This window comes from Corylus avellana, chromosome ca10 (assembly GCF_901000735.1).
Source record: "Corylus avellana chromosome ca10, CavTom2PMs-1.0".
NCBI classification, from domain to species: Eukaryota; Viridiplantae; Streptophyta; class Magnoliopsida; order Fagales; family Betulaceae; genus Corylus; species Corylus avellana.
This window is the reverse complement of record NC_081550.1, coordinates 22,678,690-22,704,048: the sequence shown is the minus strand read 5'-3', so window position 1 is coordinate 22,704,048 and position 25,359 is coordinate 22,678,690. Positions and strand designations below refer to the sequence as shown.

The 25,359-nt window shown below is 40.7% G+C and overlaps 1 protein-coding gene across 3 annotated transcripts in view; it reads left to right on the top strand.

The window, feature by feature from the left end:
* The window catches only part of LOC132163636 (uncharacterized), an 89,282-nt gene that overhangs the window by 12,116 nt on the left and 51,807 nt on the right, over positions 1 to 25,359 (top strand). For 2 of the 3 annotated variants that reach the window (XM_059574003.1, XM_059574002.1), the window contains exons 7-12: positions 2,765 to 2,826; positions 7,024 to 7,228; positions 14,939 to 15,007; positions 15,112 to 15,191; positions 16,743 to 16,892; positions 17,662 to 17,725. In XM_059574003.1, coding sequence (XP_059429986.1) covers positions 2,765 to 2,826; positions 7,024 to 7,228; positions 14,939 to 15,007; positions 15,112 to 15,191; positions 16,743 to 16,892; positions 17,662 to 17,725 — 630 coding nt within the window. The remainder of the gene's footprint in view (positions 1 to 2,764; positions 2,827 to 7,023; positions 7,229 to 14,938; positions 15,008 to 15,111; positions 15,192 to 16,742; positions 16,893 to 17,661; positions 17,726 to 25,359) is intronic. The other variant, XM_059574004.1, reaches the window with a different exon arrangement.

Sequence of the window (25,359 nt, the reverse complement as noted above, 5' to 3'; positions counted from 1 at the left end):
GGGTGTGGTTAAACAAGATGTTGTGGCGGTTTTTGATGAGTTCCATCGTAGACGTCAGTTGGTGAAGAGCTTGAATGCAACTTTCATTTCCTTGATTCCGAAAAAGGCGGACGCGGTGGAGATGAAGGACTTTCGGCCCATAAGCTAGGTGGGAGGGTGTACAAAATTGTTTCTAAGGTTCTCGCCAATAGGATGAGAACTGTTTTGGGTAAGGTTATTTCCTACTCTCAAAATGCTTTCATCGGGGGCCGACAGATCCTAGTTTCGGTTCTAATTGCAAACGAATGTGTAAATAGTCGCATGAAGTCAGGGGTGCCAGGTGTTATTTGTAAGTTGGACCTGGAAAAGGCGTACGACCATGTAAATTGGGACTTTGTTTTGTATTTGCTGCATAGGTGCGGTTTTGGGGAGAGGTGGAAGGCTTGGATAGAGTGGTGTATTACGTCGGTAAGATTTTCTATTTTAGTGAATGGCTCTCTGGAACGGTTCTTTAACAGTTCGAGGGGAATTCGGCAAAGGGATCCCCTCTCTCCGTTACTTTTTCTGCTTGTTATGGAGGCCTTGAGTAAGATGGTGAATGCGACAGTTGACTAAGGACTTTTGATAGGTTTCTCGGTGGGAGATAGTGTCTTCTCGGAGTTGGAGGTTTCTCACTCTTTATTTGCTGATGATACTTTGATTTTTTGTGAAGCTTCTCTCGAGCAAATCCGGTATGTGCGTCTCATTCTATTATGTTTTGAAGCTGTTTCGGGTTTGAAAGTTAATCTTGGAAAGTCTAAAATTGTGGCTATTGGAGAGGTGGAGAACATTGGGGTTTTAGCTAATATCCTTGGGTGTAGTGTTGCCGATCTGCCTATGAAGTATTTGGGTCTCCCTCTTGGGGTGCCGTATAAGGATACGATTATGTGGAATGATGTGATTGAGAAGATGGAGTGTCAAATGGCAGGTTGGAAAAGGATGTACCTCTCTAAAGGAGGCCGTTTAACTCTCATCAAGAGTACGTTGTCTAATCTACCGACTTACTTTTTGTCTCTGTTTCCGATTCCCATGAGTGTAGCTAAAAGGCTTGAGAAAGTCTAAAGAGATTTCTTGTGGGGAGGGATGGGAGATGAGCCTAAGTTGCATCTTGTAAACTGGAACCAAGTTTGTTGGCCCCTGCACTACGGTGGTCTTGGCATTCGAAAGTTGCATCAGTTTAATCAAGCTCTCTTGAGGAAATGGCTTTGGAGATATGTGAATGAGAGTGAGGCTCTTTGGTGCAAGGTTATCAAAGCTAAGTATGAAGACCAGGAAGGTGGGTGGTGCATGAAGGAGGTTTTAGGTTCTCATGGTATGGGCTTATGGAAGCATATTCGACAAGGTTGGAGTTCCTTTGCCAAAGGTATTCGCTTTGAGGTGGGGGTGGGTTTGAAAGTTCGTTTCTGGCATGATATTTGGTGTGGGGAAAATTCTTTGAAGCAAGACTTCCCATCTTTGTTCAGCATCACTAGACACAAAGAAGCTTGGGTGAAGGATAATTTACTTGAATAAATGGGGTTGTAGAGTGGAATTTCATTTTTGTGCGACCCGTTCAGGACTGGGAGATGGATTTGGTTGCTCCTTTTTTTGATCGGTTGTACTCTTGCAAGATCTCTATAGGTACAGCGGATCGTATTTGTTGGGCCTCGTCTAAGAAAGGCAAGTTCGAGGTTAAATCGTTCTTCAAGGCCTTGTCTAATTATAGCCATGAGGTGTTTCCTTGGAAGAGTATTTGGCGCACAAAGGTGCCTTTGCGAGTGGCTTTTTTCGGGTAGACCACGGCCCTAGGCAAAATTTTGACTCATGATAATCTGCGTAAGAAGAACCTTGTGGTGGTGGAGTGGTGTTGTATGTGCAAGAAGACAGGAGAGTCAGTAGATCATCTTCTTCTCCACTGCGAAACCACAAGAACTCTTTGGCATACTATTTTTAGTCCGTTTGGGTTGCATTGGGTCATGCCTTGCAAAGTGAGGGATTTGTTCGATTGTTGGTGGTCGGGAGGACGTGCTCGAAGTGCGGTAGTATGGAAGATGATCCCTCTATGTCTTATGTGGTGTATATGGATTGAAAGAAATGCTAGATGTTTTGAGGACTCTACTAGAACTATAGAGGAACTGACTCATCTTTTCTTCTTTACTCTTTACTCTTGGATGGCCGCTTGGCTAGCTCCTTTAGTAATTAGTTTTTCTGACTTCCTCTTTCATTTCTCTCCCTCTTAGGTGCTCTCTATTTATACTTCCCATGTATATGGGTTGCGCCCCTCTGCGCTTTTGATATATAACATTATTACTTATAAAAAAAAAAGGTTACCCTAATAGTGCAAACTGATAAAAAAATAAAATAAAAGCTGCACAACAATGCAACTCAATGACCGTATTTGTATGTGTTGTGAAGGAAGAAATACCCATCATTAATACAATTTATACTAACTTTTCTTTATTTTTTTATTTTTAAGTAATATTGTATATATCAAAAAAAGCGCAATGCGCCTCTAGGTACACAAAAAGTATACATAGGTAGCCCAACTTAAAACCCAAGTACAAAACCCAAAAAAACCCAACCCAAAAAACAACCAACAAGTAGCCACAACCAATTGGTAAAACCAAAAAGAAAGACCCAAAGACTAAAACCCACACTAACCCAAACCCTGCCCTAAAAACCCAAAGCCCTTAATGCACCTCTGGAGGAAAGGAAATTTTCTTTATTAATTGTGTAAATTTTTTTCTTTTTGATAAATGTTTCCCAGGAACACATTACATTTGGTCTAAAGTTTTCCAGCTTGACAGTAGTGAAGCAAAATCCTATTAGGTAATTTCTTCTCTTATGTTTTTTTGGTAGTTGTATTATTTTGTCAAGATGATGTCTATCTATTATCACATTGGTTGGAATCCTAGTTGTTTTTCTATCAAGGTTTATTTTCTGTCTTCAATTGAAATGGAAATGGTTGATTTCATTATATGTATGAAACATATTTGTTATGTCCCTCTCCCTCTCCCTCTCTCTCTCACACACAAACACGCATTTCTAGATACATATGTGAGTGTTAGTTCCAACTAGATGTAAGTGAGCTTCAATCCCAGCTAGATGTATATTCTACATGTTCTTTAACATTGGTTTATTTTGATGATCTATCAAACATCCTACATGACTAGATGTAATGCCAAAATATAATTTTGGGAGATAAATGGCCATGCGTCTTCACACAAGCAATACTATGCAAATATGGGGAAATATCAAGACCTAGTCCCCATACCAGTTGTAATGCTAGAATATAATTTTGGACCCATACCTATCTCAAATCTGGTATGACTAGAAAACTCCTGCCAACCCCTATTGATATTTTTCCACAAACTCACCCCCATGCAATCCATGAACCTCATTAAAGCACCATTCGTCCCACGAGCTGCCATATTTGGTATCTACTATGACTCTTTCACACCGGCGCAGCAATAAAATTACATCTTCAATGGTGAATGGGAATTTGACTGATGAGCCAGAAGTTCTAACAGACCATGTTGTGAATTTTTATAAGCAACTATATGGTGAAGTATCAATGGTGACCAAAGATGAATGAGCAATCCTTCAATTCTATTGATGAAGAGGAGAAAAAATGGATGGAAAGAGAGTTTGAGGAGGGTGAAGTATGGGAAGTGGTGAGAAATCTAAAAGGCGACAATGCACCAGGACCTGATGGTTTTCTGTGGGGTTCTTCCAAAAGTGTTGGGCAGTGTTAAAGGATGATATCTTGTCAGTGTTTAAGGAGTTCCATACCTATGGCAAGTTTGAGAAGAGTCTGAATGCTACATTTATATCAATTATCCCTTAGAAAGCAGGGGCAATGGAGATTAAAGATTTTCGACCTATCAGCTTAGTAGGTGGGGTGTACAAAATTCTCTCTCAGATACTAGCTAATCACCTTAAAACAGTGTTGGGGAAAGTAGTCTCATATTCCCAAAATGCCTTTATCAAGGGATGACAAATACTCGATTCTATCTTAATGGCCAATGATAGTCTTGATAGTAGAATTTGGTCTGGGGAACTGGGTATAATCTGTAAACTGGATTTGGAGAAGGCATATGATCGGGTAAATTGGGAGTTTCTTATCTATATGCTAGAGGTGTGGTTTTGGTGAAAGATGGCGAGATTGGATGAAACATTGTATCTCCACTGTGCGATTGTCGATCCTTCTCAATGGTTTGCCTGTGGGGTTTTTTAGTAGCTCTCGAGGAGTGAGACAGGGGGATCCTCCATCTCCATTCTTATTTGTAGTGGTGATGGAGGCATTTAGTAGAATGATGATCGCATCGGTGGAGAGAAGGCTCCTGTCTGGATTTTCGGTGGGCTTTCAAGATCAAGAGAAAATGGTGGTCTCTCACTTGCTATTTGCAGATGACATGGTAAAATTTTGTGAACCTAATGTAGAACAAGTCCAAAATCTGAGATGTTTGTTCCTATGTTTTGAAGTGGTCTCGGGATTGAAGATCAACTTGTCTAAACCTGATATTATTCTAGTGGGAGAGATAGATGATGTGGAAGGGCTGGCTAGAATACTTGGGTGCGGGGTGGCTTCGTTGCCAATTACATACTTGGGGCTGCCATTGGGTGCACATTATAAGGCATCCCATATTTGGTCTTCCATAATTGCAAAAATGGAGAATAAGTTGGCGGGTTGGAAGAGGATGTACTTATCAAAGGGAGGTAGGTTAACACTGATCAAAAGCACCCTCTTAAATTTTCCAACAAACTCCCTCTCTATATTCCCTATTCCAGTGGGAGTGGCAAATCGTCTCAAAAAACTATAGAGAGACTTCATGTGGGGTGGAATTGGGGATGAATTTAAGTATTATTTGGTGAACTGGTCACAAGTGTGTACGCCAATGAAGTTTAGGGGATTAGGGGTGCGAAACTTGATTAAATTTAATCAAGCTTAGATGGGTAAATGGCTGTGGAGTTATGCGATAGAACGGGAGGCATTATGGAGGAAATTAGTGCTAATTAAATGGCAGTCATACGGGTGATTAGTGCTCCAAGGAGGTAGGGGGAACATATGGAGTGGGAATGTAGAAATGTATTCAAAGGGGATGGGAAGGCGCATCATGTGCGATATGATATTGGAGATGGTACAAAAGTACTTTTTTGGCATGATGTGTGGTGTGGGGAACGCCCTCTGAAACTTGTGTATCTAGCTTTATTCAATAGTGCATGTAATAAGGATGTGTGGGTGAAGGAGTACATGGAGAGACCGAATGATATTCTTCATTGGAATGTCCAGTTTTTTCGGCCCGTGCATGACTGGGAATTGGAGGAGGTAACGCACTTCTTTGCATTGTTGTACTCCCAAAAAATCAGATGTGGAGGTGAAGATAAAATGTGTTGGATTCTGTCTAAAAGAAATATATTTGAAGTGAAATCCTAATATCAGTCTCTCTCTACTCCGACACAGGCGTTTGTTCTGTGGAAGAGTATTTGGAATGTGAAGGCTCCTTCGAGAATGGCTTTCTTTGTGTGGACGGCGACAGTAGGAAAAATCCTCACTTTGGACAACTTACGGAAAATGAATGTTATGGTGATGGAGTGGTGTTATATGAGTAAACACTGTGGAGAATCTATTGACCACCTACTCCTACATTGTGAGGTTACAACTAAGGTATGGAATGTATTCTTTCAACTCTTTAGAGTGAGTTGGGTTATGCCACGAAAGGTGAGTGATATATTGAAAAGTTGGAGGGGTCAATTGGGTAATAGGCACATTTTGCTTGTATGGAGGCTCGTCCCATTATGTGTGATGTGGTGTTTATGGCGAGAACGGAATGCATGCAGCTTTGAGGATAATGAGAGCGGCATGATTGAGTTGAGGAAGTTGGCGCTACATACTTTGTTCTCTTGGAGTGAGACTTGGTCTAATGCACATGAATCCACTTTTTTTGATTTCTTAGAGCTCTGTAAATCTTTTTCTAATCAATAGGGGCTTCCCTATATACTTCTTGTGTACATGGGTTGCGCTCCTCTGCGCGTTTGTTAATATACTTATTACTTATCAAAAAAAAAAAAATAGAATCAAGTTTCGCACCCCCAACCCTCCCTCAACAATCAAAGAGCAAACTTTGGATTAGTTTACTAGGCGAAATTTAAACTCATCACCGAGCCCACCCCATAAGAAATTGCTGTAACTTGTCTATGCGATTGGTAACACCAACAGGAATGGGGAAAAGAGACAAGAAATAGATTGACACATTGGATGGGGTGCTCTTTATTAAGGTAATCGTTCCACTCTTAGACAAGTGCATCTCTTCCACCCGGCCAAACAACGCTCAATCTTCTCAATAACACCATCCCAAATTGACTTGGCTGTTAAAGGAGCTCCAACGGAAGGTCGTGATACTTCCTGAATTTAATTTTTAAATGGTTCACTAGAACTTTAGATTGCAATTCTTAGGCTCAGCTCTTGTACACTCCTTGTGTACTTGGGTTTTCTCCTTTTTTTCTTTAATGAATGAGTTACTACTTTTAGAGAAAATTAGGCACTAGTATTCTGCTTGCTGCTATTGTGGTAACTGAATTTTCTAGCCTTCGGGGATAAACTCATGGCTTGTAAATTTATGTTTGCAGTCTCTCTCTCTCTCTCTCTCACACACACACACACAAATTGATTGATGAAGCTTGTGCCTGACTATAGTTGTCTTTAAATATAAAGCTTAGAATGTTGGATCAGCAGTATTAGTTGGAAAAAGTGTCGATCAGACTCTTCTTAATTTTCAGATTTATAGTGGTTAGCTTAGCTCTAGCTGCCACTTTTGAATTCTAATTTTGATGCTCTCTGACTTCTCATCTATCGTTTATTTCCTTTCTGTTTTTTGCTTTAAATCTTTCAGAAAGAATTTTTTTTTTTTTTTTTAATGAATAGTCTTTCAAAAAGATTATGTGCTGCAGAAAATATTTATATTTTGAAATGTGCTTAGCATTAGTATCAATTGGAAGTTAATTTTATGATTCTCTAAATGCCAGGTCATATAGTGGATGGGCGAGGGTGGGCCAAGTCAACAAAATTGTAGAGATTATGGGTTTGGAAATTTATTGTAGCACATTCCAAGGAACGATGGACTTCTCTGTGGAAAATGATGGGAACTCCAAATTATTGGGTAACAAAGCTTTTGAAGGAAAAAGTCATGACTTCTTATTGGCGCCTTGTGATGTATCATTGTCGCTTTTGGTATGCAATTTGATTCATAATCCTTCCGCCGCTACAAATTTTCCTTTTCTTTATTGTCATTTGAGCCTTAGTTGTAACTTCAACTTTATAAGATTCTATCTTTGGCTTTCTAGATTGGTGGTATAGTGATTTGCATATTGTTGAATTATTTTCTTTTTAGATGGTGCTATATGTCTTTGCTGTCCTTTTTTTTTTTTTTTTTGGCAATATCTGCAGTTGTTTGAGTAGCATGAAGGATGTGAAGTTTTATTGGCATGACCGGCAGCCTATACAAGACTGGCTTCTTGTGTGTAATATTTGTCATGTTTGTTGTAGGCAGCCTATGCACTATGCAGGACACATAGTGAAGTTGGTGACCTATCTTGATGTATTGCTATCTTGATCTTAGCTTAAAATTCTTGATCAAGATATGTTTCCTTTTCTAATTTATCTCAATATGTTTTTGTTCTTTACTGATAAACACTAATAAATTTACTAGATTATTAGTTTCTATCTGATCAATATCCTTGGAATGTACACTTGGTTGTACAAGTGGTGCTGATGGTAGTGGTACATTTGGGGGGTGTTTTGGTTGTTGAAATGTTGTGTTGGTCACAAATTGTTTCTCAAGTTGCATTTGGGATTGTGTTTAGTGGTCAAAACTCTCCCACAAGAAATTAATCTATAATAGTTGGTTCTTTCTGATTGAGGGCTTGCTTTTGCGTGTGAGTTGGGGTTAGGGCATTGGGAAGCTTTCTTATGACGATGCATCATGATTTATATACTTGAAGTAGCTGGTTCTTTCTACTTCAAGTATTTATGTACTCAAATAAAAACTGTTTGGTCTTTTCTTTTTGGTTATGTCAGGGTGCTCACAACCCTTTTTGAGTTGTACGCATGTAATCACCTTCCAATCGCATGCATTTGTACTTGGAAGAACCCTAAGGTGTCTTTCCCGAGCCATCATCTATTCCAAAAGGTAACGAAAGAGGAGGACAATTATGTATTTCATGTTAAACATTGTAGAAGATCTGTCTTTTTTGTTTTTCAATTACTTAAAAAAATAAAAATAAAATAAAAAAATAAAAATAATAAAATAAAATAAACAAGAAAGAAAAAAAAAAAGATCTCCACACTAGTCTATGTACAGAAAGCAAGGAGGTGAGAAAAAGACAATCATTATGCTCCTATGTTATGAACTTTAGCTGTGTATTAGGTAGGGGTGCATCACACGGGTCTGGGGTTTATTCTTCAAGGGTGGGTACACGAAGTGACCCTGCATTAGGGGGGTTTCCCGTCATTAAAAATAAAAAACTTAAAAGTGACATCAGCAGATAGCTATCTAGGAGAATTTTTGTATGTGAAGAGCTTCCTAGCACATCCCTTTCCCCCACAATACCGAGGGAGGTGGTGGGGGTAGGGGGCTTAGCTAATTCTTTTCTCAGAATTTTATATTAATTTTTTTAAGAAACAATCACATTCTCTCTTGTCAAGTTCAATTTGTCATCTTGGTGTTTGCTCCCCCTTGCTTAAAAAAATTGATCAATTCTCCTCTTGCTTAAATAATATGTTTACAAAGATGTTCACATGTAGTGGGCTTATGGAAAGCTATAAGAGCATTCACATTAGAGTAGCTATTTTCTTCTTTTATGTAAAATGGCTCACTAAAAGTCCAAAACATGCATACATCAGCTTAGCTAAAGCCATATGCAAAACCCATTGAGCTACAGTATCATGCAACATTGAGCTACCGTATCACGCAACATTGAACTACATGTAGTAGACATTGTAGCTCAATGCATCACTTATTTTAGCATTTATTGTCTCTCACTCCTTTTTTTAAACATTTCTCTCGCCCCTCTTTTTTGGTGCTTCATGGAAGAAACGATAGTTTGCGTCTCTTTCTTCAACCCTCCTTGACTAGCAGCATTGTGCGTCAGTGCTAGAGCCCCATTTCCCAACGGCTCGTTGTCAATCTCCCAGCCAAAGGAGCTAGGTGAGAAGATGGTGGACAATGTATGGAAGGAGATCGTGGCTGGGTCAGAGAATCAAATGGAAGGTGGGGGGGTTAAGCTTGGAAATCATTGGTGATGCTGGGTTACTAAAAAAAGGAGGCAAAGTCCCTATCTCTACTTCTCTACTGACTCAATTTCTCTTTCATTCTTTTCCTTTATCGTTTTCTCTTCACAAATCTCTCTCCCCGGTGAGAATCAGATCTGTCCGATGTGTAGACTTTGACTTTGTCTTGGTCTGATTCAACGTCGGAACAACCTTCTGGAAATGACGGAAAGTCGATGTGCAAATCTCTCCGTCTGTCTTGGCCTGATTCCTCCTTCTTTGGCTTCGTCCCATGTGCAGATGGTGGAAGCATGTGGTTAAAAATTTATGTGGACATCAGTGAAGATGTGTTTTTAACAAAAAGAAAATGAGTGGAGATGTGTGTGGCATTGTCCTGGTCTGATTCTTCTGCAATGGGGTTTTGTCCGAACTCCTCTCATACAACAATTGATTCATTTTATTTTCAGGGATTTTCCATGAAAGAGATTTTCCATGGAGTTTCTTATGGTGATTTTCGATGGTTATGTAATATACCTGGTTTTCGGTGAGAAAAGTATGTGGTTTTGGTTGCTGAGAAGTGGTTTTTGTTGAAGAAAAGGGGAATTTGGAGTGATTGGTTGTTTAATTTGGTGTTTTTTTTCATGGAGATGATTTTTTAATTAAAAAGAATAAAAATTAAAAATAAATATTATTTTAATAGAATAGAGAAAATTATGGATAAGCTGATGTATGAGGTTTTGAAAATTGGTCAGCTAAACTAACAAAAGAAGATTTTGGGTAGCCATTTTGCATTGAAAGATGGCTAAACCAATGTGAATGCTCTATGGATTGGGTAATTTTTTACTATTTTATGTTTAAGAGTAAAGTGATAGAAGTAATGTTGTTTGATGGAAAGATTCTAGTTGTCTCGAGGAGATTTTGCAAGTTTTTTTCATTGATATATTTCCAATGGCTGAGAATATTGCTCAATAGTGGAGGTTCGTCTAGAGGAACATGCTCATTTAAATTTGAGAACATGGGGTTGAAAGCATAAGGTTTTTAGACTTGGTGAAAAAAGTGGTGGGATTCGTATCAGTTCCTGAGCACCCCCTATTTTGTAAATAAGCTAATACAGTTGAAGCATGATTTAAAACACTCTAACTAGAAGGTTTTCGGAAATGTGGAGGAGACGACGAAATCCTTAATGGAGGAGATCCAGTCCCTTGGTTATTTAGAAGAGGGAAGGACTCTTGTAGAAGAGGATATAGTCGGAAGAGCTAAGGCAACAGCAGATTTGGAGAATGTAGCTCTTATGCATGAAGTTAGTTGGAGGCAGAAATTTTGGGCGGCTTGATTGAAAGAAAGGGATCACCATACAAGATTTTTTCATTGCCTTGCCAATTTTCACAGGAAGAACAATTTTATCTTTTAGTCTTAGTGTCAATGGTACTGCTACCTCCAAGTAAGAGGTGATCAATGATACAATCATTCAGTTTTACAAGAATCTCTTTACGGATGTAGTACATTGGTGCCCCAAATTAGATGGCTTGGAGTTTCCCATTTTAAACTCTACATAAGCGGATTAATTGAAGAAATTGTTTCAAGAGGAGGAAGTTCTTCAAGTATTGCTTAATATGGATGGGGATAAGGCGCAAGGCCCTAATTGCTATAAGAACAAAGTCTTGGGTTTGTCTTGCCCCTATAAAAACGTTCTGATTGTTCGATGTGAGCGGTCCTAACACCTATTTCACTATGATGGCATGAACTTGGAGAACTTGGAGAGTTTTAGTCCTATTTCACTATGATAGCAGTGCTTCTAAGTCAAAAGGAAGGAGGGAATTGAAGAACTTGGAGAGTTCTATCAAATATGAGGGTTCTAGTCATGGTAAAGGCAAGAGGGTGTAGGTCTTTTTGGTGTGGTGTTGGGTTTGTTTTGTGGGTCTTGGGTTTTGTCTGTTTTGGGTTGCTTTGTCGGTTTTGGGCCTTTTTTTTTTTTTTTTTTTATCTTGGTGTCCTTGTGTATACTTCCGGTATACTTAGGGGTGCCTTACGCTTTTTTATAAAGCTCTTTGATTATCTATCAAAAAAATGATAGCATGAACTTTAGCCAAAATTTTGTAGACACTCCCTAGTAGGCTAATAGTTTTGAAACTCCTTACTTCCAGCTACCCAATTTTTTAGAGATAAGTGCAATAAAAGTAGCGTTAAGGCTCTTGTTGTTCATAAATGGTGTCATTTGCTAGCAAGATTTGGACAAATTCTACGATCATGTCAACTAGGAGTTCCTCTTCTATCTTTTGGGGCGACTTGGCTTTGGTGCTACATGGAAGAAATGACTGTCTGCTTGTATCACCATGGCCCGTTTCTCCATTTTGATTAATGGTAGTCCACAGGGTTTCTTTGGTAGCTCTTGGGGCCTCCGTCAAGGAGACCCTCTCTTGGTTCAACTCTTTGTGATTCTCATGGAGGTCCTTAGTTGGATGTTATCCAGAGCTATGTCTGGGGATTATTTATCCGGATCCTGGGTATACCACCATAATGCTGCTCTTGGAAGTATCTCACCTTTTTCCAGATGACACGCTAATAATGTGTGATGTAGATCTAGATCAAATACATAATCTACGACACATTCTCTTGCGTTTTGAGGCTATTTTTGCTTGAAGGTCAATCTTCAAAAATTGGAATTGGTCGCAATGGGGGAGGTACCACATAAGGAAGAGTTGGCTCATATTCGTAAGTATATATATCTTCATTGCCCTTGAAATATTTGGGACTTCCACTAGGTCTCTCTTTTAAGTCAAAAGCTATTTGGGATGGTGTAGTTGAGAAATTGGAAAGAAGATTGGCTAGTTGAAAGAAGATCTACTTGTCTCGTGGTGGTTGTCTAACCTTTATCTAGAGTGCATTATCTAAGAGTACATTGTCTTGTTTACCTAGGTACTGCTTGTCCCATTTTCCATTCGAGCTGGTATAGCCAGAAGATTGAAGGTGAAGTCGAGATGCTCCTCAATCCCTAGAGGGGGGATAGGAGGTAAAGACCTCATGCTGTTCAACAAAGCTTTACTTGGTAAAGGCTTTGGAGATTTGCAGAAAAGGCAAATTCTCTTTGAAGGCAGATGATTGTTGAGAAGTATGGAATCCAAAGGAAGGGTTGATAGTGTTCAAAGGAAATTATAAGGGGCCCTATGGAGTTAGCCTTTAGAGGAGTATTAGGAATGGTTGAGGAAATTTCTCCAACTATGTCTCCTTCAAGGTTGGGGATGGGTTCCACATTTGTTTTGGCACAATGTTCGGTGCGGAGAATTGGCTCTTAAAACTCCATTCCTAGAATTTTATTCTATAACTCGTGACAAAAAGGCTTTCGTGTGGGATCACTTGGACTCATTTGGTACTTAAACTCACTGGAATTTCATCATGGCAGTCCAAGATTGGAGCTAGAATTGCTCGTTGCTTTCCTCAACCTATTTATCTCCTCGAAAACCCATTCGGGGATGCTGGATAGAATTTTGTAGACCCCAGCTTAAAATTACAGTTTCTTTTTGTTTATTCCCCTGGAAAAGCGTTGGGAGGGTCAAGGCGCCTCCTCGTGTTGCCTTTACTTGGACAACAACTTTGGGTAGAATCTTTACGATTGATAATCTTAGAAGGTTGCAAAGTTTTACTCTTGTAAATTGGTGTTGCGTATGCATAAAGAATGAGGAGATCGTAAATCACCTTCTCATCCACTATGAGTACGCTTGTGATCTTTGGCACTAGGTTCTCAACTTGATATTTTGTCGACTATGACTAACAATATCCTTAGTTCCCGATCATTCGAGGTTTCATTTATTGCCACACCTTGCTTGGCACCAATGGGCTTCCAACAATGTAGCAAATAATTCAACCTGCTTTGTTTTCGATCCGCGAGCAAGGAGTGCCATGCATGAGCAATGCATCGTACCAAAAAAAGAATGAAAAAAGTGGATTCCCTCAAACTTGCAGTGAATCAAACTATAGGAGCATTCAATTTACTTAAAAAATCGTTCTCTTTAATTTTCAGGTGGCACATAAGGGAGAGTTGGCTGGGTTGAAAGCCTTGTTGCACGTTACAAAGGAAGACTTAAGGACGGAGATACTCACAACAATCTATCTAGAAAGTTATTCCTACGCTTTTAGTGTGAGGCATTTGGAGAGAGAGAAATTGGTGCCTCTTTCAAAACTATGAATTGAATGTGCTATGTTTATAGTCCTTTTTATTTAGATCTCATAGATTGGGCTGTAGTCTATCTTCCTAATTTCTCCTATGTGAATCTTGTAGATCTTGTTAGCATTCTAGATTTTAGACGCCTTTAGGACGGTTTGCTTTCTTGTATACTCTTCATGTATGAAGAATTTGCCTCTTCTCTTAATTATGTGGTTTGGATAAGAGGGGGTTTGCACTTGGAATTTGAGATTTGATAGCTCTATTCAAGATTGGGATGGCAATTCCGTTAAAGTTCACTCACAACTTATGTATTGGCCCAAGTGGTGGAGACTTTGGTCTTGAGGTATCATCCCTTCAAGGTCCAAGGTTCAACACCTCATAGGTACAAACAATCCCTTGGGGCCACACCCCTTGATGAAAAGCCAGCGATTTAACCAGTTTCGTGTAGGAAAACTTCTGAGGGTGCGGTGCAAAGGACCAAGGTTTACTCTGAATGGGTGGATCCGAAGGGGCCTGCTTTGGAAAGGTTCCCCGACATAAAACACTTATGTATTGTGCACAAATGGGTGGTTTCAAGGAGGAAAAGATGAGACTGATTTTAAAAGATTTTAAGTTGGGTGATTGGACTCAGCATTCTTTCCAATGGGAAAGGAAGTGGCCTGCTAGAACCACTTTGGACCATGGCTCTAGCTCGCAACTTAACAGTTGATAACTCGTGAAACCATGGCACTAATCATTGTATTCTAACTTGGTGTTATGTGTCTTGTTAAAACAATAATGAACTGATTAAATTCAATTTTGTTTTTCCATGAATATAGGTTTTTTAGGATAAGTGGTAATGCAGCCACGCGCATAGAAGATGATCTAGAGTTTAAACCCCGACTCTACCTGTCATTTAAAGTTGAAAACTTCACATATTGCACTTGCTTATCGGGGGAGAGTTTAGACCTACATGTGAGCGGAGTGTTAAAATAGTTAAGTGATTAAAATCACCATCTTCTTTTGCATGGAATCTTTGGTCCTTGGTCTTTCTTCATTGTGCCTTGGGTGAGGTCCGAATCTATGGTTGATTTGTTGGCTTCTTGGGTAGAAATCGTCAAAAGGAAATAGCCTAGTTACCTTGGTAGTAATTCCTTCTTGTTTAATGTGGTGCATCTGGTTGGAGAGGAATAACAAGCATTTCTCGGTACATTGACGTCACAAAGAGCTTAAATTGGGTTTTCTAAATGCCCTGTTCGAAGTCCATACCTTGTTTGGATTCTCAGATTCTCTCTTATATTTCATTGATGTCCTTAGCTTAATCTTATATGCAATTATCATTTTTTTTGGTGTGGTTCCTTTTGGTGTATGTCCTGTGGATATGGGCTGTGCCCTTTTGAGAGGTTTTAGTTAAATTTTTAGTACTTAAGAAAACAAAAGCCAAGGCCGGATCATCATAAAGTAGCCATTTTGTACATTTGGATCTCTTTGTCGTTTGGTATTTATTTTCTTAATTTTGTTTTCTTGTATAGGTTAACAGATCAGGAAAGCTTGATTACAATGCTGCACAGTATTCTATCACTGCTGAGCTAACTGGCTTGGTTAGTTTATTGTTCTGGAGGCATTTTCTTGGTTAGAAAAAGTTTATAATAGTTTGTTATTGGCATGCCATATTTCATTGTAATACAGTTTGTTATATCTATAGGTCATTTCCTTGAATGAGGTTCAATTGAAGCAAATTTTGGTTTTATGGGATTATTTAGGCACATGTCGATTGCGAGAGAAGTAAGTTCATTAATTTGCATATATTATTTTCTAATCAGTTTTTTATTTATTTATTTTCTTATAATATCATTGAAAATTTTAATATGGATCCTCTACTTGGATATGTATGCTAATAAATACCTCTTTATATGTATTCATTTCTATTCTTATATTCACCAATAAGTTAATTACTAAAAAGAAAAATTTTACATCAAAGTGAGATGAAATTTATTTTGACCAATGTTAAAATATAGATTAAATAATTTGGGTTTTCTTTGGTTGGTTTTTGTTTGGTTTAGGGTGGTGTTTGTGGGGTTTTCTTTGGTTGGTTTTTGTTTGGTTTAGGGTGGTGTTTGTGGGGTTTTCTTTGGTTGGTTTTTGTTTGGTTTAGGGTGGTGTTTGTGGGGTTTTCTTTGGTTGGTTTCTGTTTGGTTTTGGGGGTGTTTTGGGGTTTTTCTTGCTCGTTTTAGTTAGGTGAGTTCTGTTGTATACTTCTTGTGTACATATGGGTGCCTTATACTTTTAATAAAAACTCACAATTACTTATCAAATAAATTAAATAATTGGTTCACCATTTTCTACCAACTTAAGCTTTTGGAACAATTAGTGATTTGACATGGTATCAAAATAGTGGTCCTGAATTTAAACTCTGATTCCATAATTTATCTCCCCTTTCAATCAAATATTCTGTGTTATCTAATTTACATGTGAGGGAGATGGGAGATATTAGAAGATTATTTCAGTGCTTAAATTCATCATTTTCTATCAGACATAAATTTCCTACAAACTGGTTTGTATGAAACTTTTAGAAACCAGCGTCTAAAAGTGACATGTATCCTTTAAACTAATAAAAAAGCACGTGAGAAGCATATACTATTAAAAAAATATGTACTTCTCGCATGCTATTAAAAAAAAATGTGTTTCTCACATACTAAGAGACACGTCACTTTTAGAGGCTCATTTGTAGGAGTTTCCTACAAACCAATTTGTAAGAAATTTGTGTCCTTTCCTATTGGTTTAAGCATTTGGGAAAACTGGCCATCTAACAAAATGGTTTCTAATCATTGAGAATATGGCAGAATTCTGAGTTGGAAGTCACTATGTGGCGATTGGAGCCCCTGTTGCAGTTTCTGCGTTTGGAACCTGTGAAACAATAACCTTAAATAATTGATAACCAATGGCAGGCAAGGGTGATTCTTTGCTGCTTGCAATAACTTAGAGAGGGTGTTTTTGCTTCTTTGTTTGCTCTTTTGGTATGGGAGGCAATGAAATGGGAGTTTGATGCATGTGGAGTTGATTAAGCATAGCTTGCATCATCAAGCGTTTCCTCTACCACAACCCATTTTTATTTTTTTTTCCCTTGTATATGTGCACACAATTACACTTATGCTTATATAGATAACCTGTGTTACATTTCAGCTAGCTGCATTTTCTGAATGCTTGAAGAGTTTTATTTTGTAATTTCAGTTTTGGTAGCCATTTTTGGATGACACATTCTCAGTTGCAACTTGCGAGCATTAGTAACATCTGACGTTTAAAAAGGGAGATATTTGATATGTCTAAATTATGTAGGTATGGACGCTATCGTCCCTGGTGTAGTCCTTTATCAATAAAACTCCAGGGTTGGCAGATATTGTGGTGGCACTATGCTCAAGAATCTGTCTTATCAGATATTCGTAAGAAATTAAAGAAAACTTCGTGGAGATACTTTGGGCAGCGACTGTAAGTATTTATTCTGTTGAGATGTAATGTCTTTCTAGACATGGAATTGTCAACAAACAAACGTTTTGATTGATTTTTGTAAATTTTTAATACATTACAATTAACGTGAATACTTGGGAGGGATTTTTTGTGGAGTGGTGCGCTGAATGCATTTAAACATCATCTTATGGTGTTTAAATGCATTTAAGCTTCAATTGTCCAATAAGGCTTTGGTAGGCAATGGTGATTACATGGTGTAGTGAAATATGGTGTCTCATGTGGTGCCTTGGAGAGAAAGAAACAATTGATGACTTGGTGCTTCTTTTGCCAATCCAATTTTTGCAAGTAGTTTTTGGATTGTAAGGGAAATTCTAACAATTAGTGTTTTTGTTAGAAGTTTCTAAATATTTGTAATCTTGAATGTTGATCTTTGGGCCTTTCTCTTGTAAACAACCTGTATACATGGGTAATGCCCTTTCTTTCAGAATTGATTTTATTTACTTAACTGAAATTGATAAAAAATAAATAAATAAATAAGGAAAGTAGTCAGAAGAATAAGAAGATTCTGGATGTGTTTGGAGTCTTGATGGTTTGGGTAAGGTAGGTTTCTTTAGTATACTTCTTATGTAGTATGCATTCACCCTCTTCTTCTTTTATAGTTTCCCTGACTTATAGATAACCACTAACTTACTAAAAACATTATAAATTCTGCTTACATTTTAGTTGTATAAACTTAAATTTTTATTGTTAAAAATCTTAAAAACACTTCTTCCTTTTTTCCTGAATGCAGAAATTATTGTCGGAAGTATGTTAATTTATACAAGACTAAGCTGGACTATCTTCGACGAGAACAGGTGATGTTCTTCTTTCTTTCTGAACACGCTTAAACGTTATAGCAAAAAAAAAAAAAACCATTTTGACTTGTGTTTAGAATCTTTTTCTCTTATCTATCTCCTATCTTCTCCGCTGTTTCCATGTGTACAACTTCCAAACTATGGAGAATAAGAAGTGACAACGCCAAACTTGTCAAAAAAAAAAAAAAAAAAGTGACAACGCCAAGCAATGTTCTGCTCAAGCCTCTGAAATGAAAATTCTCAGTGAAAGAGAGAAGAGGTGAAAGAGTGAGAGAGCTTCTTAGCTCAGTGTCAAGGAGGACCTTCTCTTCTCCTTCTTGTAGCCACGTATAGACGCGTGTTAACATCTTTTCCTTCTGGAGCTAGTCATAGATGGGCTATAGGAGTTGGTTATATATAGAGGCCAAAGCTTTTGAGCTTTCGGTGGATGAAAGGGGGTCTATTCTGCGGTTGGTTGAGTGAGAGGTGGGTTTTCCCAATTTGTGCTTTTGGGAAAACTCAGCATTGCTTGGCTAAAGAAGTTGTCGGACACATTGGTCCGTTGGCCAAAATTAGAGTTCATTCAATCTTCAAGGGAGGGGAACAAGGCTTTCATTGCCCAAAGAGGTTCTAACAATTTCAATAGGTTTTTGGAGGTGGTGGAGTATGCAGTGGGTGGCCATAGAGGGATCATTATAGTCCTGGCGGGGAGAGAATGGTGGGGATGGAGGATAGTCGCCGCTCAGCTTGGCAAGGCGCTGCATTCTTAGAGTCCTTGCTCGGTACAAGCTTCGCCGTGCTCCTGGTGGCTTCTCATCAGCCTCCACAGGCAAAGGACTAGCATGTATTCGTGGAGAGCAGTTCGGTGATGGAGGTGGTAGGAGGGGCACAACCCAGCATGGCGGGAAATCTTTTGCAGAGGTGGTGGGTACAACGAGGCTGCTGGCAGAATGCAACCCATTAACGATGGAGGAGATGGTTGGATGTGCCCCCTCAAGGCCGATGGGTCAGGATGGGTTCTCTACAGCTACTGCATTGGGTCAAAAGCTTAAGGATCAAGGCTCGGCTAGTTTCACGTTTCGTGTTGTAGAGGGTAATGAGGAAGAAAAGTGGCTTGACGTGGTGTCTAATTGTGTGAAGGTTCGTCCCTGGAGAAGCCAACTAGAAAGAATTAAAAAGGAGGTGAACTAGGCTCTGTCGAGTGTATTAGAGGGTTTAGTTGGTGTTGGGCCAGGTACTAAGGCCCACCACGATTGCCCTATCCTGAAAGCTAAAGCCCACCCGATTGAGAAAGTGGTGATTCATAGGCCTATTGTTTTGGAGACTCTTAAGATAAGGGTGGGCAGAGCTTATTGGTTAAAGGCCTGGTTTCAGCTTTGGGTTTGAATGGTTTGTTGGGTAAACAACCCGGTCACCCGGGTTTGAAGAAGAATTGATGTTTGTTACTTGAGTAAGGGTTCAAGCCAAGCCGAGCTTTCACAAACTCAGCTCATTTAATAATCAAACCTAGTGTAGTATTCGAACTCTCTCATTATGAAATGAACTGAGCCTGAGCCAAGCTTATTTGAGCCAAGCTCGAACCTATATGCGAACGACTCTGTTTACTGCTCTAGATTTAATTGAAATGTTGGTGATGATCTCCTATGTATTAGTGGCAATAACATGTGTACCATATGGTGTTGGACGCTTTTTGTTGCGTTAGGATGCCATTTGATGCAGCAGTTGTAAAACTGATTAACATTCATCTACATAACTGCCCAATGTTGTAAAAGTAGGAGCTTATGTTTGTAACATGTGTACTCCTTTCTTTAGTTTTCTCTCTTCTCTCTCATCCATTCCCGCCTGGTGTCGGCGCATGGGTGGCGCGTGAGAGTGGTCTGGGGTCAGTTTAGGCTGTACCATGGCTGGCTCGAGGAGGTGGTCGATGCAATCCAAGGAGTTTGAGGTGCTGATTAAGGTAGGGGCATCAGGGGTGAGGATTTTTTAGAGGATCAAAAGACTTAAAAGGTCTATTTTCTTGAAGAAAGATGAGCTAGCTTGGTTGGTGCAAATTGTGGAGGATTTGGTAGCAATGGATAACTCAGAAGTCTTTTGGGATGAGTCTAGAGTTGGGTATCCTAGAATAATAGCTCAGAAGTGTGCTAATAGGCATGGCTGCTTTCTGACGGTGGAGGAATTTGATGGAAGAAGGTGTGGCTCGATCATCATTCCAAAAGGTAGGCGTGGGATAGGGTGGGATCGTTTCAGTGAGGAGATGCGAGTGGCAAACTCTTCTCTACGTGAACCTCAAGTGGTCAGTGAGCATGGCGTGTTCAGGGAAGAAAAGAGTGATAAGGAGGTCAAGGGACGCAAGAGTTACGCGAAGGCAGTGAGACTATCGTCGAAGCAAACTAAGGAGGGCTGTAATTCCGGTCAGGAACAGTTTGAAAAGGTGCAGAGGTGGCCGAAAACTGCTTCTGGTCATATGGGATAGAAAACCCATGAATTTGGCAGGGAAGCTTTGGTTTCAACGAAGACCCTTTCTTCGGAGAGGGCTCTCGGTGATTCTGACAAGGATTTTATGTCCGGCGAGGTATGTCCAAGCATCTGCAGAGTTTGGAAGACAAGGCTCGAAGGATGGTGGTCGGATGGGGTGTTCATTTGGAGCTTCGGCGAGTAACTCACAAACGCCGGCGATGTCGCAAGACTCGATGACTGCTTCTAATTGCATGACGGGACAGGGGGGGAAGGGGCACCATGCTGCTGGGCAGACCTACTCCAAGGTAAGTCTCGAGCTCCTCAAAGTCAGGGAGCTATTGAAGCGTCTGCAATGAGACTGGGACGTGGGGTTGTCGCAGATTGACATGGCGCTCAAGACTGTGGAGGGCAGTGCGCTTGGGCTTGGGCAGGGAGACAAAAACCCAGCGGGTCAGAGGAAGCCTGCTTCGAAGGGGATAAAGGGGTCTGGGCTGAAAAGGAAAGTTATAAAGCCCAAAAAATGGTTGAGGGTGAAGAGGGTATCGGTTTTTAAACCTAAAGGAGCGTTGGGCTCAGGTCTGGGTTTTAATAACCCAGGGCATGATGGTCCTTTAGAAGCAGCTTGCTCCGAAAAGGTGGCCTCGACGAATGAGAAGGAGAAGATCACGTATGGCTTGCATTCTGACTTGGATAGGTCGGCAATTCCATCGCCGGTGGTCGCAAAGGTCTCATCAAAGGACAGGGGGGTTGGGTCAGCGGCTGAAGAAGCTTCCAAGGCAGTTGTCGGCACTGGTGGCAAGGATTCTCTAAATCCGGCAAGAGAGGCACAACCCACCAGAAAAGAAAAAGCGATGGTGACCTATAGGAGGAGGAAACGTGGGTCGCAGAGGTGGAAAGCCGCAATGATGGGCTCGCTAGAAGCCTCTTCTTCGGCTCTTGGGCAGGCGAAGGGAATTCGAGGGTCGTGGCCGGGAACTATCCAGAAGGTGCCAGAGACACTTATTTTCGCCGGAGAACACAGAGTGTGCCGGAGCGCCGTATGGAGACTGGAGATGTTGGTGTGGGTTCGCCGGAGTGCACTGTGGAGATAGGCGATGCAGGTGAGGACACGGGCTCTGCCTCAGATCAGTTTCCGGTGGCCTTTTCATCTAGCCGGAACTCTGGGATGATGACAAGCATCTGTCGGGGGGAGGCTATGAATCTGTTTCAGTCGGTTCATAGTGGACAGAAAGAAATTGGAATTGGGACTGGGTCACGTAGGGAGGAGGACAGTATCTCAGCATCAATCGGATTGGAGGAATTAGGATCAGAAAAGTGTTCTCCCAAATGGGTAGTTGAAAGCTGCCTCAATTTTTGCCCAAAAATTGGTGTTTCTGATGAGGGGAAGAAGGAGGAGTTGGCAGCCTTGTTCAATTCTATTGAAGCTTCCAGGAAGAAGTATGACTCTGATCTGGGGGACTTTTCTGCCAATGGTCCTGACCCCACAGGTTTTAAGGAGTCAAGTAGTGCTATTCTTGTTGACAGGGGCCAGATGATCTCTATGCAAGGTAGGGGTCGTGGGAAGGGTCAAATTGGTGGATCATGAAGCTTAATATCGTAGCATGGAACGTGAGAGGGTTGAATGCCCTCAAAAAAAGGTTGCATATTAGGGGTCTTTTGAAGGAGTGGAAAGCAGATATAGTTTGTTTGATTGAGACTAAGATGGAGACTATTTCCTGGGAGGTGGTTCACAGTCTTTGGGGTGGTCAACATGTGGGGTGGAAGTATAAAGGGTCTAATGGTTTGTCGGGGGGGATGTTAATGATGTGGGATAGGAGGGTGGTGGAGAGTAAGGAGGAGTGTGTGGGGCAGTTCACCCTGGCATGCTCTTTTCAAAATGTGGAGGACAACTGGGTTTGGGCGTTTGGGGGGGTTTATGGTCCGAATGAGGATGTGGAGAGGAGGGTCCTTTTGGAAGAGTTGGCTGGTTTGATGAATGTGTGGGAGGTTCCTTGGTGTTTGGGTGGGGATTTTAATATTGTCCGATTCCCTAGTGAGCACTCTAGTGCTTCTTATTACTCTGCAGGCATGATGGACTTTTCGGACTTCATTTCGAAGAACAATTTAGTGGACATTCCGATGATGGGGGGACAATTTACTTGGTCCAATAATCAAGAAAATGAGACCTGGTCTAGAATAGACCGGTTCTTGCTTTCCTCGGATTGGGAAGATCATTTCCCAGCAGTGTCACAAAGAAGACTTCAACGCATGTTCTCCGATCATTGCCCTATTTCTCTGGACTGTGGGGTTCATTGCGGAGGTAAAAAGTATTTTAAATTTGAGTACATGTGGCTCAAAGCCGAAGGTGTTGACAAGGTTAGCTCTTGGTGGGGATCTTATTCTTTCGAGGGTCTACCTAGCTTTGTGTTAGCTAATAAATTGAAATCCCTCAAAATGGATTTGAAAAAATTGAATGAGGAGGTGTTTGGCGATATTGGGAGGAAAAAGGAGGAGTTGATGGGAGGTATTCAAGAGCAGGATGAATTGGCAGTGTCGAGAGGGTTAGATCAGGAGGAGAATATTCGAAAGGCGGATATGTTGAAAGTTTTGGAGAACACCTTGTTGTGTGAAGAGATTCACTGGCGCCAGAAATCGAGAACTTTGTGGTTCAAGGAGGGGAACCGAAATACTTGTTTCTTTCACAAGATGGCGAATTCTCATCGCAGGTACAATTGTGTGGAAGTGCTTCGTATTAATGGCGTCTTATCCGATGATCCAGTTGAGGTTAAAGATCACATGGTGCAGTATTATCAAAACTTATACTCGCAGCAAAGTTCATGGCAGCCTAGAATGGACAACCAGCCTTTTTTGTCTATTGATGAGGAGGATTGTAGGTGGTTGGAAAGAGAGTTTGAGGAACAGGAGGTTTGGGAGGTGATAAAAGGTATGGATGGTGATAAGGCACCGGGTCCAGATGGTTTCTCCATGGCTTTTTTTCAAGCTTGTTGGGGTGTTGTTAAACAAGACGCTATGGCGGTTTTTTATGAGTTCCATCGTAGACGGCAGTTGGTGAAGAGCTTGAATGCAACTTTCATTTCCTTGATATCGAAAAAGGCGGATGCGGTGCAGATGAAGGACTTTCGGCCCATAAGCTTGGTGGGAGGGGTGTACAAAATTGTTTCTAAGGTTCTCACCTTTAGGTTGAGAACTATTTTGGGTAAGTTTATTTCCTACTCTCAAAATGCTTTCATAGGGGGCCGACAAATCCTAGATTCAGTTCTTATTGCAAACGAATGTGTGGATAGTCGCATGAAGCAAGGGATGCCAGGTGTTATTTGTAAGTTGAACCTGGAAAAGGCATACGACCATGTAAATTGGGACTTTATTTTGTACTTCCTGCATAGGTGTGGTTTTGGGGAGAGGTGGAAGGCTTGGATAGAGTGGTGTATTACGTTGGTAAGATTTTCCATTCTAGTGAATGGCTCTCCGGAAGGGTTCTTGAGGAGTTCAAGGGGAATTCAGCAAGGGGATCCCCTCTCTCCGTTACTTTTTGTGCTTGTTATGGAGGCCTTGAGTAAGATGGTGAATGCTACCGTTGACCAAGGACTTTTGACAAGTTTCTCGGTGGGAGATAGGGTTGTCTCGGAGTTGGAAGTCTCTCACTCTTTATTTGCTGATGATACCTTGATTTTTTGTGAAGCTTCTCTCGAGCAAATCCGGTATGTGTGTCTCATTCTTTTATGTTTTGAAGCTGTTTCGGGTTTGAGAGTTAATCTTGGAAAGTCTAAAATTGTGGCTATTGGAGAGGAGGAGAACATTGGGGCATTAGCTAATATCCTTGGGTGTAGTGCTGTCGATTTGCCTGTGAAGTATTTGGGTCTCCCTCTTAGGGTGCCATATAAGGATACGGTTATGTGGAATGTTGTGATTGAGAAGATGGAGCGTCAAATGGCAAGTTGGAAGAGGATGTACCTCTCTAAAGGAGGTCGTTTAACTCTCATCAAGAGTACGTTGTCTAATCTACCGACTTACTTTTTGTCTTTGTTTCCGATTCCCATGAGTGTAGTTAAAAGGCTTGAGAAAGTCCAAAGAGATTTCTTGTGGGGAGGAATGGGAGATGAGCCTAAGTTGCATCTTGTAAAGTGGAACGAAGTTTGTCGTCCCTTGCATTACGGTGGTCTTGGTATTTGAAAGTTGCATCAGTTTAATCAAGCTCTCTTGGGGAAATGGCTTTGGAGATATGCGAATGAGAGTGAGGTTCTTTGGTGCAAGGTTATCAAAGCCAAGTACGAAGACCAGGAAGGCGGGTAGTGCACGAAGGAGGTTTCGGGTTCTCATGGTGTGGGATTATGGAAGCATATTCGACAAGGTTGGAGTTCCTTTGCCAAAGGTATTCGGTTTGAGGTGGGGGTGGGTTCGAAAGTTCGTTTCTGGCATGATATTTGGTGTGGGGAAAATCCTTTGAAGCAAGACTTCCCGTCTTTGTTCAGCATCGCTAGGCTCAAAGAAGCTTGGGTGAAGGATAATTTTACTTGGAGGAATGGGGTTGTAGAGTGGAATGTCATTTTTGTGCGACCCGTTCAGGACTGGGAGATGGATTTGGTTGCTCCTTTTTTTGATCGGTTGTACTCTTGCAAGATCTCTGTAGATACGGTGGATCGTATTTGCTGGGCCTTGTCTAAGAAAGGCAAGTTCGAGGTTAAGTCGCTCTTCAAGGCCTTGTCTAATTTTGACTATGATGTTTCCTTGGAAGAGTATTTGGCACACAAAGGTGCCTTTGCGAGTGGCTTTTTTCGGGTGGACCGCGGCCTTAGGCAAAATTTTGACTCATGATAATCTGCGTAAGAGGAACCTTGTGGTGGTGGAGTGGTGTTGTATGTGCAAAAAGACAGGAGAGTCAATAGATCATCTTCTTCTCCATTGCGAAACCGCAAGAACTCTTTGGCACACTATTTTTAGTCAGTTTGCCTTGCATTGGGTTATGCCTTGCAGAGTGAGGGATTTGTTCTATTGCTGGTGGTCGGGAGGACGTGCTCAAAGCGCGGTAGTTTGAAAGATGATCCCCCTATGTCTTATGTGGTGTATATGGATTGAAAGAAATGCTAGATGTTTTGAGAACTCTACTAAGACTATAGAGGAAGTGACCCATCTCTTCTTCTTTACTCTTTACTCTTGGACGGCCGCTTGGCTAGCTCCTTTAGTAATTAGTTTTTCTGACT